Below are 16,053 nucleotides of genomic sequence, written 5' to 3'. Positions count from 1 at the left end.
ATAACAATTAAGTTCAATTTGCATGCTAACTTAATTCACTCTAATGAAATGGTGGCTAAATGCTGACCATTGTTATTATTTTGTGTTATTGTTGTCGCCGGCAAGGCGGAAACGACTGCCGCTACGGTTAATAATCTACATCGTTTAGCGTAGTTGATAAACAAACGAGGATAAAACGCCAAAGAGAGGCAATTAAGCGGGCACGATTCAATCGCCGCGTAATCATCGAAAGTTAATTAATTTCATTATCTCGGTTACGCCCTCGTTTCGACTAATTAGCTGCTCCACGACGGCACAATAACCGTGAATAATAATAACATCTCGTCGAAATCAGGGCACGGAATAATAGTTGCGTCAAGCAACGATACCCCTGCTACTAATTAATTATCGCTCCCTTCCTTCTTCCCGTCAGTTTTGTTCGGTAATGCTGGTAATTCTTCTAATTACTTGAGTGAAATTGGTTCGGTGAGAGTCTCGAAGATCGATTTACAATCGCTTCTCCATTAATTAAAGCAGAAGAATAACCGTCATATTGAGATAATTTATTAATTACAACTTACTTAATTTATAATCGTGAGGATGAAAGATTAATTGCGAACTAAATTGTTAGAGTAAAGAGAAAGATTTCGACACTGCGGATGTATTGAAAATATTCTCCATTCTTAAAATTTTACTCGTTTCTTCGGGCACGCTCTGACGTTTGACTTTTACGACAATATCAAGCGCTTTTGCGGAAAAGCCGGAATTGCAAATCGGTCTTTCGCAAGTCGGCCGGAAAAATCTGTCCAGTTGGATTCTCGGCGAGTTGGCGAAATCGAAAACAACCCCTGTTTACTTCCTGCTTGATTCAATATTAGCATCTGCAACCCCCCGGGCAAACCCTTGTCGATGTGAAATCGTACATTCCGTTTGACTCGGCGGTCCTCGAATACACCCCCGATGATTTGTGCGCTGCTTACTGTTCCTTCCCCTCTCCATTCTGCTTTTTCGGGGGTTTGCGCTCAAATACAGCTAAATGCACCGGCGACTGGAAGAAATTCCGTTAGAGTAGTGAGATTATAAAGAGGCTCTAATAAGCCCGCCGACTCCGACAAACCGAGGATTTAAAGAGCTGTGAATTTAAAAATCTGCACATTAAATCTTGAAATATTGAAAAATGTAAATAATATTCTTTTTTATCTCAGAATTTAGTATTCTTGGCACTTGAAAGTCTCGCATTCTTTGGATGCGGGAGAATCTTGAAATTCTTAACGTTGCTGAATGACAAATTGTCATGATTTACAATCGGCGACTAATTAAATTTAATTAAAGCAATTTAAATTTAAGTGCTTGAGTCTTAAATTAAATTAATTTTCATTCGCGAAAATAAAACAGACAAAAGACGGATTTTCATATGCTTATGGCGGAGAGCAACATTCCTTTCTTTATCTCAAGCGAATATTTAAGACCTGCCAGTCTCTATGAACGAGCGACGTCTAAGGGCGTCTGCCCTTAAAAGGCTTTCGCACATTCGCGAGTATTTACACCCTCTGCACGGTTGGAAGCTTCACAGCTTCGTAGTATTTTAGGCGTCGCCGGCTCCCGTTTACACTTGTAACGCGAGGCTTCCCATTGTGTAACAAGAGAGAAACCTCGTACGAGGAGTATACCGCCCGGTCTCGCCCTATCATAGCCGGCTGGATGCATTAACGCCGAGAGTGAAGGGTGGCGAAGGGCTCGTCGTGCTTCTCCGACATGTCGTAGAGAGTTCCGCGTCGAACGGTTATGTATGGTTCATCTAATGTGATCGCATTACGAGGAGATTCGTTGCGACGCTCTTGGTTGCCATCTAAGATGTATTATCAGCCACCTTAGACTACTAGCAAGGAGCTTCAGCAGTATCCTGTACGATTACACCTTGTCTCTGGCGGTTATTTTACAAACCTTGTTTGTATTAATTATTACCTTCGGCGCTTTCTTGCGCCAAATTAGTTTTATCTTATATTAATTTTTTATAATCTCTCTTATCAAATTTTGAATTATTTTATTTTATTTCTAGCCATTTTACTTTGCAAAATTACAGCTTTTTGCGTCGAAATTTAATAATCCTTTTTCGAATAACGATAATTCGGTCCAAATAAGGACACATCTTTTATGAAAATAATTATTTACATTTTATTTTAATATTCAAAACAATCTTAGCACTAGAATCAGTCGATGAAATCGATGAAAATTGTCAATATAATTTCAATTCTAGCATGAACGCAGATAGCGGTATTGAACAAGAATCGATAAGCATGCCATGAAAAACGGATGACCGCTCTCGGGCATCTCTTTGCCATACATTTAAAATTCGCGGATTCGAGGATTTATAACATTTATATTCCGCGCAGATTCTCCGTAGATATAAGCGCGGCTTTTTCTGGGTTGCCCGGCACATCCGAGCTTGCGCTCAAACGGGCTTCTCCGGCTGGAGTTTCTCATGTGGCGGAGGATTACGATATTGTATAGTCGAGATACGACGGGCGCACCCTTTGTACGCGTTGTCTGCCATCCTTAGCCTTTCATTTAAGGGTCAGGTAATAGCTGTCGCTGCAACTGCACGTGATATCATCGTCCATTTCATTTGCCGAAGGCAAGGAACGCGGGAGCACCTATTTCGTTTTAAAGTCACGAGGATATTAAAATTTTGCGGTCCTTGAATTTGCGCTCTGCAATTGTTGTGTTTTAAGCGGTTGTACATTTTAGAAATTATCGGAATCAATGGAATGCGAAATTGAAATTTCTCTCGAAGATCACTGAATCCGCGAGATTTAATATTGTTAGGTTTAATTTTGATACACGAACTCTGACTTATTAATACGCAGTGAAGAATTTATGATTCGCGAATTGAATCGTTGTTGAGGAAGAAGAATTAAAAAAGAAAGAAATTAAAATATTACAAAGTTTCGCTCGTAAAATATCTCTTAGGCATTACTTAGGCGGTGGAAGAAATTTAAGGCGTCGTAAAGGGATGCGCCCTCGTGAATATCCGACATTCTGCCAGAACGACACGAAGTGTCCAGCCGTGCCACCCCTGGAACTTTCTGGACCACGAAAGCCGCCCGTAAATCCCCACGGCTACGATCGTTAATACTTTTTATCCTTACGACATCTCCGCGGCATCTTTACGGTTTTTTTTCCGCGGCGTTTCCCCGTTTGAAATTCCTTTTGTCAAGAATATTGTATTCTAAGCAGCGGTAGAAAAGATTTTCATAAAATGGAAGCATCGTTACAATATAAATATACAAATATATTTATTCGTTCACATGTTCATTTTTCATGTAAATTGAATGTAAATTTTAACAGAATTTTATTTTTTCTGTGTAAAATTTCTCTCGTCCAAACTATAATATTCTGAGTGATAGCGAAAAATATTTTTATGTAACAAGAAATATTATTATTATTAATTAATAATGCACAAAGATCTTTACTTTTCATATAAACTTGAGTAGATTTTCAGGGAATTTTTTGGGCAATAATTGAGAAATATTTCTAAAGAGTCAGTCAGTCAAAAACTTGATCTATGAAACTAATCGCACGAATTACATATTGGGATGTTTGAAAAAGCATATATGGAACATGCGAATACGGTGCACTCGCACCTGTACATGTCGAATAGTGCGCGTACCATGCGAATGACTAATACATCCGCCGACGGTGCATGCGAGATATCGAGTCGGCGCTCGATAAAATGCAAAATTTGCGGCGCACGCGGGAGTAAAAATTGCGCAATGTGCGGATATCGCTTCGCGTGGCGGAGGAAAAATACGAGATAGCGTTCGACGGTGTTCGCCGTCACGTGCGTTAGGCGATATTTGTCGCACGTGACCGAGGAGCTGTTCGCTGCCGATATCTTCTCGCGCTACATCAAGGCGAGTTTTTTCTGCCGCGGCAGAAACGATGCAAACGTACGAGCGTTACGGAAAATCCATATGTGTTGCAAAATAAAAAAAGAACGAAAAAAAGGAAGCAAATGCTTACTTTTTTATTATTTGCGCGAGAAGAGAGCGGTGGAAAAATATGAGAGGAAAAAGTCATTCGAAGTTGACGTGCACACACGCCACCGGATCGCTGAAGGAGAATAATTGAAAAGCCTAATGATTGCATAATGAGCGTATTGGTATTTCGTGTAAATATTAATTTCTTAATTTTGCCGGAAATTTTTGACTCGCTCTCAGCTAGCGAATAACTATTATTTATAAAAGATAGATTTAGTGTTGTTTCTATTCTAAAAACTTGTTTGGACAAATTTATTTCTGTTCTCTTAATGAAGTCGTAAAGATTCATTTAAAAATTACCATTCTCTGAGAAAGAAAAGTGCCAAGCACATGCGTCTGTCGAAAAAAACGCTTGCACATACAAAACAAACTGTGTTTAATTAACATAGCAACTTGAAGAAACATTTTATGCAGAAAATAATTATGAGTGAAATTGTTTCTTGCGGAAAAATTATTTTATATAAAAATGAAAATGTAAACTTTCTGAAAAGTGAAAAACGCTCGGGTTAATCATCCATCATCGACGGCAATTAAATTATGAAATAATCTTCTAGAGAAAATTGTTTATAGATAAATTGCTGTTTCGTTGTTCTTTTTTTTCTCTTCTCTCTCTCTTCTCGTTGCTCGATTCGTGCATTATACGTTGGAATTCAATAATAAAGTTTGAAGTAATTAAACTGGAATGCGTAACGTCATGCTTTTGCTTCTGTGGCTGAGAAATATTAATCCTCGCGGATGGGCGCGGCGATATAAATAAGAAAGATAAGTAACTCGGAAGTCAATACGTGGCTGTCGAACGGACGGAGCGCCTTATTCCACGTTTATATCCACCTAAATACTTGTCAAATAAAATCTGCACAAACTTCTCGGACAAGTCAGCATTTTACATCGAATGTTTCGCGTGATTTCGTACGTGTCAAGCACTATAATATTTCTAAATCTGTAATAGAACATTCTGCACGCTTAGAGCACCATTTTTCTTACTATTTCATATTTTCCTTTCTAATCCTATCGTTATCAAGCCCACCGAGTCGACCGAAACCGAGGTTCGTCCGAGTTCGCGCCAACGTGAAATCCGCAAGCTCATTCAACGGAAGCAAAACGGAATCCGTTTGAGCGGAAGATTGAGAGAAGGAGCGGTTGGGGGGGGGAGAGGGGAGGGGGGGTGGCGAGGAGAGGCAAGGGAATGGAAACGGGAAACGTTTCCATAGGAAAAGTTTCCGCCCTCTGTGGAAACTTTCTCGATCGAGCTCGACGCGCGCGAGCATTTGTTTTTCGTGGCGAGCTTTCGCGAGCTTTCGGCAGGGAAGTCACTCGAGGCGGGCGACCGCAGGCATCGTGGTAACGCGCTGCTTTAAGCTATCGGTGCTTCTCGCCCCGCTTACCCTCGTTCTCCACTTTCACCCCTGCCGCCACTCAATGCTGGATTAAAGTATCGGCGACGCGAACCGCATCTGAATAATTCAGATGCGAAAGTTCTGGCCGCCCGCCTGCCTGCGAGAGAAGTCTTACGAGAGACAATCGAGGTTTGATCGAGACCCGCTTTCCGTGTTGCAGGTTTCGCGCTGATGAGGATCGTCGAGGTGTACAAGGAGATACAGGATCAGGAAATGAACATCGTAAGTACAATGAAAGGGAGATATTTTTGTTAATCACTCGACGGCGTTTGTTTTGTGACAATTTTTTCGGCAGACATTACACTTTTCTCTCTGTTGTGAAAATTGAATTCGACATTGAATACTTACATATTTCAATTTTTTTTCTTTTAATAAGTAAGATTTTAACGATAATTTCTTATCTGATGTCGAATAATTTATACAATATATTTGTTTATTGGCTCATCGACCTTTCCGAGGTCTTTCATAAAGATTCTTTATAGAGCTTAAATAATATTCCAAGGCATTTCGTAGGGTTGCTAAAAGCAAACGCATTGTCTGCTTCCCCATTTTTTTCGTCTATCTTTTACCCCACTGTCCATTTCCGGAGATTATGTCAGAGCCCGGTCGTGTCTGCCAGGATTCGTAAAGATGTCCCTTTCGTCTTCGTTTAATGCCAAGCTTATCTAGCGTAAAGTCGCGTCTATTTGTTTATTTATATTATTGCATGGTGAAACGAAGGTTTTACGTTCGTTCCTGAAAATCACTATTCGCAAACTCGGCGAGAGAGGAAGATTAATTCGATAAATAATAATAAATGAGTACAAATTAATTTTTTTCAACACTCAAATTAGAATAAATAATTAATGTAATTAATATTTGCAATTTCAATTACTTAAAATGCAAACGTCGAGTAAAATATGTTTTATAACGAAGTCCTTTGGAGAACTTGAGAAAATGTGATATCGCCGTCACGTTCCCTTTCAAGAATGTAAATTCTTATGTCTCGTCTGTCCCTCCCATCGCTGATCTCGCGACACTCTATAGAACCGTTCTACGGCATGTAGAAGTGCACGGAAACCTCTTTGATCCTACGGCTCGCCTCCCCGTTCGCCCTCGGGGACGACATTACATCCCGCGGGCGTTTCGTTTGAGCATGGAATCTCATTGCGGTCATAACGACATGTGGTTATTACGACTTTGTAACCCTCTCTCTCTCTCTCTCTCTCTCTTTTTCTCTCTCAAACATGCCACCACCGTGTTCCGCAATTTTGACCTTCCCGTGGAAATATCCCTCCAGCGACCTGACCAAATTTAATCTAACCCAACTGCAGCTGCAACCGTGCGCCAGTTAAGAATATTTCCTTTTGTTTTTGCTGCGGCAATTAAATTATTAAACGCTGCGATGCTCAAATCGCGTTGCGCTATCAGCTGCGCGTGACGTGTTTCTCATAATCAGCGCTGGAGAGTCGCGATCTTACCGATAAGAAAAATTCAGAATAGAAGGCATTTGAGTCGGAGTCGGTTTTTTGAAAATTTTTCAATCTTTTATCAATAATTATTTGGCATGAAACACTATCGCGCATTATTAGCAAATTGAATATGCTTTGATGAAAAATATTATAACGCATAAAGTTAATTATTTTATTTTAATATGTAAAACTTTCTTTAAACAAAACATTTGCTGCAAAAGAATTTTTATGGACATGATAGGATTTGCATATCGATAAAAATGATGAATTTAATTATTAAATAAATTAAATGGAAAACTACTTGCAATCGAGGATAGTCGGAGAATGCGGGTTGATGACCTCTGATTCTTCCAAAGAATTCTAGAACAGAGCCGCGTGTGTACGCTGCGTCATGATTCGCCGATGAAAAACATACTCTAGACAAAGATTATCTCGAGCGCGTCCGGAAGGAGCAAGCGGAGGAAGTGCCACGAGGAATGAGGAGGACGAGGAATGAGAAGGGCGAGTGCCAAGTCCAGTGGAGTGGAATTCACGTAGCTTGCATTACTTCGCGGCTTTTTGGCGGGCGTGTATCTCTGTGATCGATCGATAACTTCGCGAAACTCGGAATTCTTCTGCCAAGTTGCTGTCACTCCGCGATTCACAATTTTCTAAAAATTATATAATTCAACATTTTATAATTTACTGAAGGATATCCGATTTATATGTTTCTTTTTCAAATATAAAAAAGTTTTTATATCCAGCTTCGATTTTGTAACTTCTAAAATAAATCTGATAAACCTCGCGGAAATGTTTTGCAAGTTATTCTTTTTCTAAAATTTACAAAATAAAGGCGCCATTCTACTTTTTCGAATAAACATTTCCGCGACGTCCTCCGCCACTGGTCAAAATCTTATTCTCCGATATCCGGTCACGCGACCGGAAGTCAGAACAGAAGGGCAGAAAAGCTCACGCGCTCCGGCAATGCCATAACTCTCGATCGACGGAGTGAAGCAAATTGCGTCACGAAGACACTCGCTCCCTCGCGCTAATGCGAGCCTGATATAACGGGCGGCTCGCAATCAGATGTAAACAGAATTTCGGATTTTCCCCAATAAAAATCAGGTATTCTCTGAAAGCACGCGGATTAAATTCACGGTGGGTAGAAATTCGTGTATTCGCGAGGGGGGGAGAAAGGAGAGCGAAAAAAGAGATGGAGAAGGATAGAGATTTCCCTTCTCTTCTCTTGCCACGCATTGCAGCCATAGCAACGGGCGGCTGCAATCCGCCTACCTTTGAGCGACGTACAAAAAACGAGGCGAAGGGTGCTCGAACTGTAAAACAAACAACTTGTTCGTGAAACGCGAGCTTGCGGAGAGGAAGCGGAGCGGAAAAGAGAGCGGGATAGGGTAACTCTCGAAGAAACGCCAAAGGGAAGGGGCGATTCTGAGGGCAGATTCGAAAGGGTTAATACACTGATGGATCCAAGTGGACGGCAAACGTAGAGGCATATTATTATCGCGGTAGAAAAATCACGCTTTACAGACCTTTCTGGCTTGTTTTATCGGACAGACGGTGGCGAGGGTAGCGATTTGATTGTAGAAGATGCTTTGAAGAATGATTGAACGTGTGGAGAAGTCGGGGAGTTTGATTCTCGGTCCGAATCGAATTTTCGGGAATCGAGATTTCGAAGGGCGAACGAGATTTGGCCTCGGTCAAGTATCGCCGTGCCGACGAAAATCGAAATGTCGGATTTGCCAAGTTGCGGGAGGGAAATTGGGATAAATGTGTCTGGAAATCTGATTTGCCGTCTTACACTATTTCCGTGTTGAAGGAGAGAAGAAGAGTAGTTTTTTTACCATAGTTTCAGTCATTCGATATTCCATTAATATTTAATGCGCGACTGACTTTCTAAAACCGCGATAATTATTGAAAGTCTCGTGGTTTCGATTATTGCAACAGTTTAGCTAGCGCGAACAAATATTAACACGTGCCGAAATGATCCTTTTCATTTTTACGGCGCGCAATTATGCCATTATTTCACTCGCGCGTCGGCTATTTAGCGCTCATTACGCTCGAAACATTGTTTTCATCATTATATTTTAGACTTAATTGGTGTTTTTTTTTTTTTCTTTACAGTTTATTATGCTATTATTCTATTATAACGGTCGCATTACGCTTACATTTCAGTAACTGCGTTACTCTCCGTTCTCCTCTCCTTTTCCATTATGCAGAATTCTACGTGTCACTTTTACCACTTTCCACCACCGCTTTCTCAAGACGCTAATAAAAAGAAAATAAAGAGAGTGCGCCTTCTTCATCGTCGTTGTCGCATTTTCTGTCGGAATGCGTCCTACCGAGGACTACTTTTACGAGTATAAATTAGGTCTGGCTCGGGAGAGACTTGTAAACCATCTAGAGCTTGCAGCATACGGCGAACTCGAGACGTTGCGGAAATAAAGAAACATCGCACTCTTAACGCTCTCTAGCCGCGAAGACGCTATAATATTCTCGTTTCAGACGGCGTCTGAACGGTGAAGAAATATCTAACTGCTCTTTTAGCAATATTCGAGGCAAAGTTTTCGCAAAGTTGTTATTACATAACAAATATTTATTACGAATGTTTAAACAAGTCCACTTTTCTACGGTTACTGTGCTTTTTCCAGCGATAGTTTTCTGATTTGCCCGAAACATCTTTTGCTTAGGAAATTATTCAATTACACGCCGCAATTTCAAACTCGTCGTATTAGAATAATCTGACGATTCGAATGCATGCTAATCTGAAGATGTGATGAAATGATAATCAGTTAATAAGCTGTATAATTTTCCAAATAAAAGAGTCGTTTTTTGAGAAATTGAAAAGCAGTCGCTACTGAAAAATAAGCTATTATTTCAATTTTGGAACAATTACTTATTTTTTAGTGATAGCTTTGCTGAAAATTTACAACTCGCTCTTGTACGCGAATTATTTCGTATTATTTTTTATTATATTTGTATTAATTATTTCATATATATTTGTAGAATTAAAATCGCCATTGTCTGTATGCTCCGCGTAATAATAACTCTTTTGTCAACGCCTTTACGTTACAGTTAAAAGCATTCTACGTGGACCTGCTAGTGCCTCTGGAGACCAACTTGGAGAAGGACACGAAAGTTGTCCAGGTAAGTAAACTGTTGGAAGTCCCCGGAAGAGGCGTTAGTTATCCTCGAGTCCTGACTTCCGGCAGCTATAAATGATAATAATGCAACGTCGGGGATTTCAGAGCGAGCAGAAAAAATTTCTTCAGCAACACAAGACCAGATCCGAGACCTACAGCAAGGCGGCCGCGACTATGAAGAAGCAACGGAAGAAGTCTAGGGCCGCCAATAAGAGCGGCCTTGCCATGGACAAGGAGCTGAAGAATATGCAGATTCTCGAGGAGGAGAAGACCAAGCTCGACGCCTTTTGCGAACAGAGCTTGAAGAACGTGAGTAACGTGTTATTGCGAGACTTTGTAAGGAATTTGAAACATTCGTGCGATTAATGAATTTTCGATCGAGCTTTAACAGTCAAAACTGTTTCACATGCATTTATTCGAATCGGTTTCTAATAACGTAGTTTTTCGAAGGTTAATTAAAAAAGTGACAATTTCGAGAATTTTCGGGGTGATATTTGAGCGAACGTAGCTCTATAAAAAAATTTGATAAATTTGCACGTTAAATTCGTTAAATAAGATGTAAAAATAACATTAAAAATACGAAATGCAGTAGAAATATAGTGCGAAATTGATGAAATTTGCAATATTCTCATACTTTATTATCTGCGAGTATTTTTAAGAACGCGATAAGGTGTGATAAGTGATGCGAAATCTTGTGGAAAACAAATACGAAATTGTTAAATTCACGGGAGACGACGGAGATGATGGATTGCACGATGAGATTCATTAACGCAGCGAGTTCATTAATACACCGTGCCTTTTATGCGTTCTTTTCACAGGCGATGACTCAGGAGCGACGACGATACGGTTTCGTGCTGGAGCGACAATGCTCCTTGGCGAAGCACTATGCGAGTTTTCATGAGGTTGCATTGGCCGCGCTTCATCCCTCGGTTGATAAATGGCGCGAGGTCGCCGCCACGAGGGAATATTTGCCCCAGTCGGTGGAGGACATGTTCGCTTCCAGACTCAGGGTAAATTCGCGACGGAGCTTATCGCACGATCTCTCATACGCGCTTCTTCGCGCTTCACATCGTTCGAATTGATCTGAGCGCGATAAAGCCTGCTTCTCCGCGATTCGCCATTCGCATTCAGCCAATTTTATTCAGACTTCTCCGCGACAAAACGTGGATCTTTACGTATGGGTTCGGTCACAAAATTGCATATTTATACGTTTTCGATTATCAAAATTTTATAAGGAATTCCGCGCGCCAATATATTCGCGGCGATCAATTTTTCATCAATTCTGTGGCCGGCATTTGCTCACGTGCCGAATTTATTTAAATCGTTCCTCGCGTATATAATAGCGCGATCTATCAAGAATTAATTGGAGGAGAGCGAAATTGGCGCGATAAATTTTAACGCAATACCATATTTTTTTCGTACAGCAGAGCGGACAAAAATGTAAGACTCATTGAGTCTGTATATCATATTAAATGTAACACGTAATTTCATAACATATTTAATACAAAAACCTGTAGAATATTATTAAGTTTCTTGATTTCGTTTATTGAGACGAGCGACAATCGCAGAATAATTAGTTAGCAATTTTTAAAGAAGAAATTGCGTTATCGTAATCGCGCAATTTATACGCGCAGCAAACGTCGTTCTGGCCTGAAGACGAGGAGAACGGTGGCTCCGAACCGACGACGATGAGTTCGCAGCTGCGAAAAACCAGGAGCATGGACAGCTCCTGCCTGGAGCTGCGACTAGGCCCGCTGTCCGGAAATCCGCCGTCATCTGCCAGCCATCTTGGTCCATCGTCGCATCTCCCCGCAGTCCTCTCTAGAGCGAGGTCGGAGGCCAACCTACACGCCTCGACATTATCCCTCGGTCCCGGTACGTTCTGCTGCTTTGGTTTTTTTTTTTTTTTTTTTTTTGCGACAATGATATCGATTTTCGCGCTATGCGCTACGCGGCCGTGGCAAAAATTCGCCCCTCCCGCTCATTAATATTCATTCTTATGCTGGAACAAATATTTTGTAATCCAATTCGCATTGAACATTCTGTTTTGAATAAAAAATTAGATTATAAATTTATAAAACGGGAATTAAAGCGAAAATCAAATGCACGCGTGAATTAAAGTGACGCGCATATTTTCTTTGAATTAATATAATTTCTCGCTCGGCTTGTTGTTACATCGGTGTCACGCGCGACAGCGACAACAGCGGGCCATTAACCGGTGAACGATAGCGGTCGAGAAAAATCGATGGAATGGAGCTATCCGTGCTGACGTTTCCACTCTCTTCTCGCGAGCCTCTGATCGTATAAATTTCAGTCCGCGATCGGATTCGGTGACTCGCGTCGAAACCCGAAGCTTTCGACGTGTTCCGGGTCTCGCGCGCAATAAAACCGGAATATGCTTTCGTTTGTGCAACGCGACCCGCGCCCGTATTTCATCGTCGCGGTGTCGCGTGTCACGCCAGTTCATCACACCCCCGTCATTACACGCGCTATCTTCACGCGCCGAGTTTGTTTCCTTTTGGACTGCGCCACGTTGCGCGTTTTGCTGAAATTAGAGAGCGGAAGTACAAAGGCTTGGGAGGAAAGCGGGACAGATAGAAAGACATAACACGTGTAAACGATATATAAATAAATCCCGTCGCGCTCACCGATTTGATCCGCCGCGCTGAAAAGTGATCGCGTCGTCATTAATGCGCCGCTGATATTTCCAATACGACTCTCACAACTCCGAATGTTTCCGCGAGGGCAATATTGCCCATTCGCTTTCCAATTTACATCCCAACTACCGCTACACATCGCTCGCCGCTGACCTAATTGCCCTGGTTTACCCCGAAACTATCCTGCATTATCCCGGGCTCATCCTCATCCCTCTGCGCGGCTCGCTGTACGGTCAGTTACAGCGCTTCTGGTTTCCAGAGGTTCCAGAGACCCCACCCCGGCCTCGGTCCATGGCGCCCCCCGCGTCCCGCAGCAGCGGCGGCGGCACCGGAGTCAGCATCGGGGGTTGGGGGGACGCGCCTCTCGCTAGGGCTCTGTTCGCCTATCTCAGCTCGGGGGAGAATCAGCTGAGCTTTCTCGAGGGTGATCTCATCGCTTTGATGGGTGAGTTCGAGATACGGTCCATCAATACGTGCGATATATATGCGATGTTCCGGAACTACAGTAGTTCCGGAGTGTCTGCTACTTGGAAAAACCTGCGAAACCGGGAATTCTCGGGGAATTCGGTCGGCATTCGCGGAATTTCTATTGAAAATGTTTCTTTGAGAATTTTGCTTTTATTTCGTGATTAGTTTTTTTTTTTTCTCTTTTTTCATCATATTTTTAAATTTAATATTTGAAACTCGAGCTCTTCTTAGTTTCTTACTTTATGAATGAAAAATCTTTTAGAACACTCACGCAACAAACGAATTTATTTTTAATCCGCAAAGATACCGCAGTTTTGCTTGGAAATTGAATTAAAAGTGTCTGGAAAGTCAACAGGATTTTTTTTTTAGTAGACATCTTAACTTAGAATCGTAGCTGTTGCATAATAAAATCGTACGGAACGTGAAAGATATATCTAGTAGCCAGTTTTTAAATATGTACAATTAAAGAGAATCTGAATGGTGAAAATATTAATGAGGACGGAGCTTTTACTTCGCAGATTTGCATAATTTTCTTTATTTCGTTCCTTTAGGAGACCGTCAGAAGGGATGGCAGTTTGGCGAGAACCTCCGTACTCAAAGCACGGGATGGTTTCCCCTGGCGTACACCGAGATTATAATCGATGACACTTTGGGGTAAGTAAAATTTCTCAAGTGCGCGACCAAAGTTTCGCACTTACAATCGCTCATCATTAACTCCCCAAACATGTCGTACTAATATTCTGCATTTATAGATTTCGGTAAAGAAATGTCTTTTTAATATTTCCTAGAATTTAATATACTCGTCAGATAATCATCTATCGATTTCTGTTTTTCTGTTAAAAATTAATTAACATTTACTGCTAATTTTCGTTATTTCTTTCTGCCTTCACAATTTTTAATTTTTAATCCTTTTAATTAACTCGCTTTTGCATATGTCATATTGCTCAAATGCGTTGAACAAGTTCGAAACGCAGAATTGGTTGTCAATTTTGCTATGTGTGCGGGACATGCGAGATATTTTTTATTTTACACTTGATTATTTGTTTTGTAACTTTCTAATTAACTTTGCGCTTGTGCATGTATAACGTTGCATTATATAACTTTAATCATGCGAAGATCGCCGAGCCACGCAGCAAGCAATGGTAGGACTCCGGAGCCGCAAGCGGTGCCGCCGTGTAAACCGCCCCCGTCTCGACCGCCTCTAACTCCAGCCAACATCGACGAGTCATCCGTGGGTAATACCGGTGCCGGGAATAGTTCCGCCAACAACATGAACGCCAACAACAATAGTAGCAACGCCGGCACGCCAGTTAACAACGCGAATGTCTTGGCGACTCCCACCGCGCGCCAATCAAAATCCGTGAGTTATTAGTTCAATACAGCGGTTCATAAATGTGTGCGGGTTATTAATTATTTTATTTCCCTCCACAACATAATCGATCACGCGCCATAATTAATCACGTATTTAACTTTCATTACTTTAATTTTGTTACACAGCAACATTTTATTTGCACCTTCTGTAATTACGTGTAAATTACATAAAAACTTTTACGCATACTATATTATTAATGATAAATAAATAAATAAATGTAATATGTATAATTTTTTCGAGCAATATTGTGCGCTTGGAGAATTTCGAAATTCCAAGAGTAAATTCTGCTATGTAATATACACGCGTGTGGCCGCGGAATTGTTTAAAAAAGTATATTAAGGTGAGATAAGAGCCGTTTTGTTCGTGTTGCAGATCCGTCCATCGGGCACGCTGCCCGCGGTATTAGCCGGAGGGCGAAGGGTGCAACCGCCGGTGCCTCCCGTGCCACCTCCGGCAATGACGTCTCTTCACAGCAGCAACGACAGCGGCTTCTCCAACGAGCCCCCGGTGCAGCCTGACGTCGATTACAGCGACGACGAGGCAATGAGGTAAGTCCGAAATCTGCATCCCAAGCTGCAAGCTCGCGTCTACTCTTCGTTTGTCTTTGCTTGCCACGTGTCGTCCATGTAACGTTTGGTTGAACATTCGCGTAAGTTGCGCGTAAGTTAAGTAAATTATCTCGGGAAAATTTCTGCTGTTCGCGTAAAGATACGTAAAGATATCGTTTTAGTAACTTTGTTGAAAATTAAAGCAACAATCCATTACAGTGCTGCGACATGATAATCTAATTATAAATTTTTTAATCGTAAATTGAAACAGAGGGGGCTTATTTATCATTTTGTGTATTGAAGAAAAAGCTTTTTCGCACTATGAATGATTTTAGTCGTCACTCGTAAAAAGAAGTTCACGTAATTTACATGGTCTACATCGGGGATGGAAATTGATAAAATTGTGCTGAGTTCAAATTTCGATAAACGCGCGAAGGTGATTCTTACGTTTGTACGTAATTAACGCCGCAATTTACAACAAAAATAGCAAATCTTGTTGTAGTTACGTTTAAATACAAAATATAAATGTCGGATATATTACAGAAATAAACATTACACGCGTGTATTGAATAATAATTAATCAAAAATTAGGAAAACGTACCTTGCGATAATTTTTCCGCGAGTGTGAATCTTTTACAATACTTTTAGAATTCATATTTCTTATATTTAAAAGTAATGATTTAAAACAGTCACAATTGCGAGATACTCATTGTCGGTGTAACATCGGATACCGATCTCATCGCTATTATATCAATTTCAATTCTTAGTTTACACGCGAACTACTGTTATTCGCGTTCGAATGTTAAATTACATGTTATTTGGTACTTTGGGCCTTCCGATCTTTCGATACCTTCGCTACCCCAACATTACGCTCTGATAACTAGCCGATAAGCGCACCCTCGCTTCGACCTATTCAGCGCGATTGAAGCTTTGTATTATCGTATCTCTGCTATTATACTATCTCCCTGTAATTAGTGCGAATTTCATCCCTCTTCCACCGCTCT

The 16,053-nt window shown here is 41.1% G+C and overlaps 1 protein-coding gene across 4 annotated transcripts in view; it reads left to right on the top strand.

Moving 5' to 3' along the window:
- The window catches only part of IRSp53 (Insulin receptor substrate 53 kDa), an 80,973-nt gene that overhangs the window by 58,927 nt on the left and 5,993 nt on the right, over positions 1-16,053 (top strand). For all 4 annotated transcript variants that reach the window (XM_067358380.1, XM_012360132.2, XM_067358378.1 and 1 more), the window contains exons 5-13: positions 5,577-5,638; positions 9,937-10,008; positions 10,110-10,313; positions 10,823-11,014; positions 11,639-11,879; positions 12,921-13,106; positions 13,681-13,783; positions 14,246-14,489; positions 14,874-15,049. In XM_067358380.1, coding sequence (XP_067214481.1) covers positions 5,577-5,638; positions 9,937-10,008; positions 10,110-10,313; positions 10,823-11,014; positions 11,639-11,879; positions 12,921-13,106; positions 13,681-13,783; positions 14,246-14,489; positions 14,874-15,049 — 1,480 coding nt within the window. The remainder of the gene's footprint in view (positions 1-5,576; positions 5,639-9,936; positions 10,009-10,109; positions 10,314-10,822; positions 11,015-11,638; positions 11,880-12,920; positions 13,107-13,680; positions 13,784-14,245; positions 14,490-14,873; positions 15,050-16,053) is intronic.

The sequence above is a fragment of the Linepithema humile genome, chromosome 6, assembly GCF_040581485.1.
Source record: "Linepithema humile isolate Giens D197 chromosome 6, Lhum_UNIL_v1.0, whole genome shotgun sequence".
In the NCBI taxonomy this organism is placed as follows: Eukaryota; Metazoa; Arthropoda; class Insecta; order Hymenoptera; family Formicidae; genus Linepithema; species Linepithema humile.
Note: the sequence above shows the minus strand (reverse complement) of the source record. Positions and strands in the feature narration are given on the sequence as shown.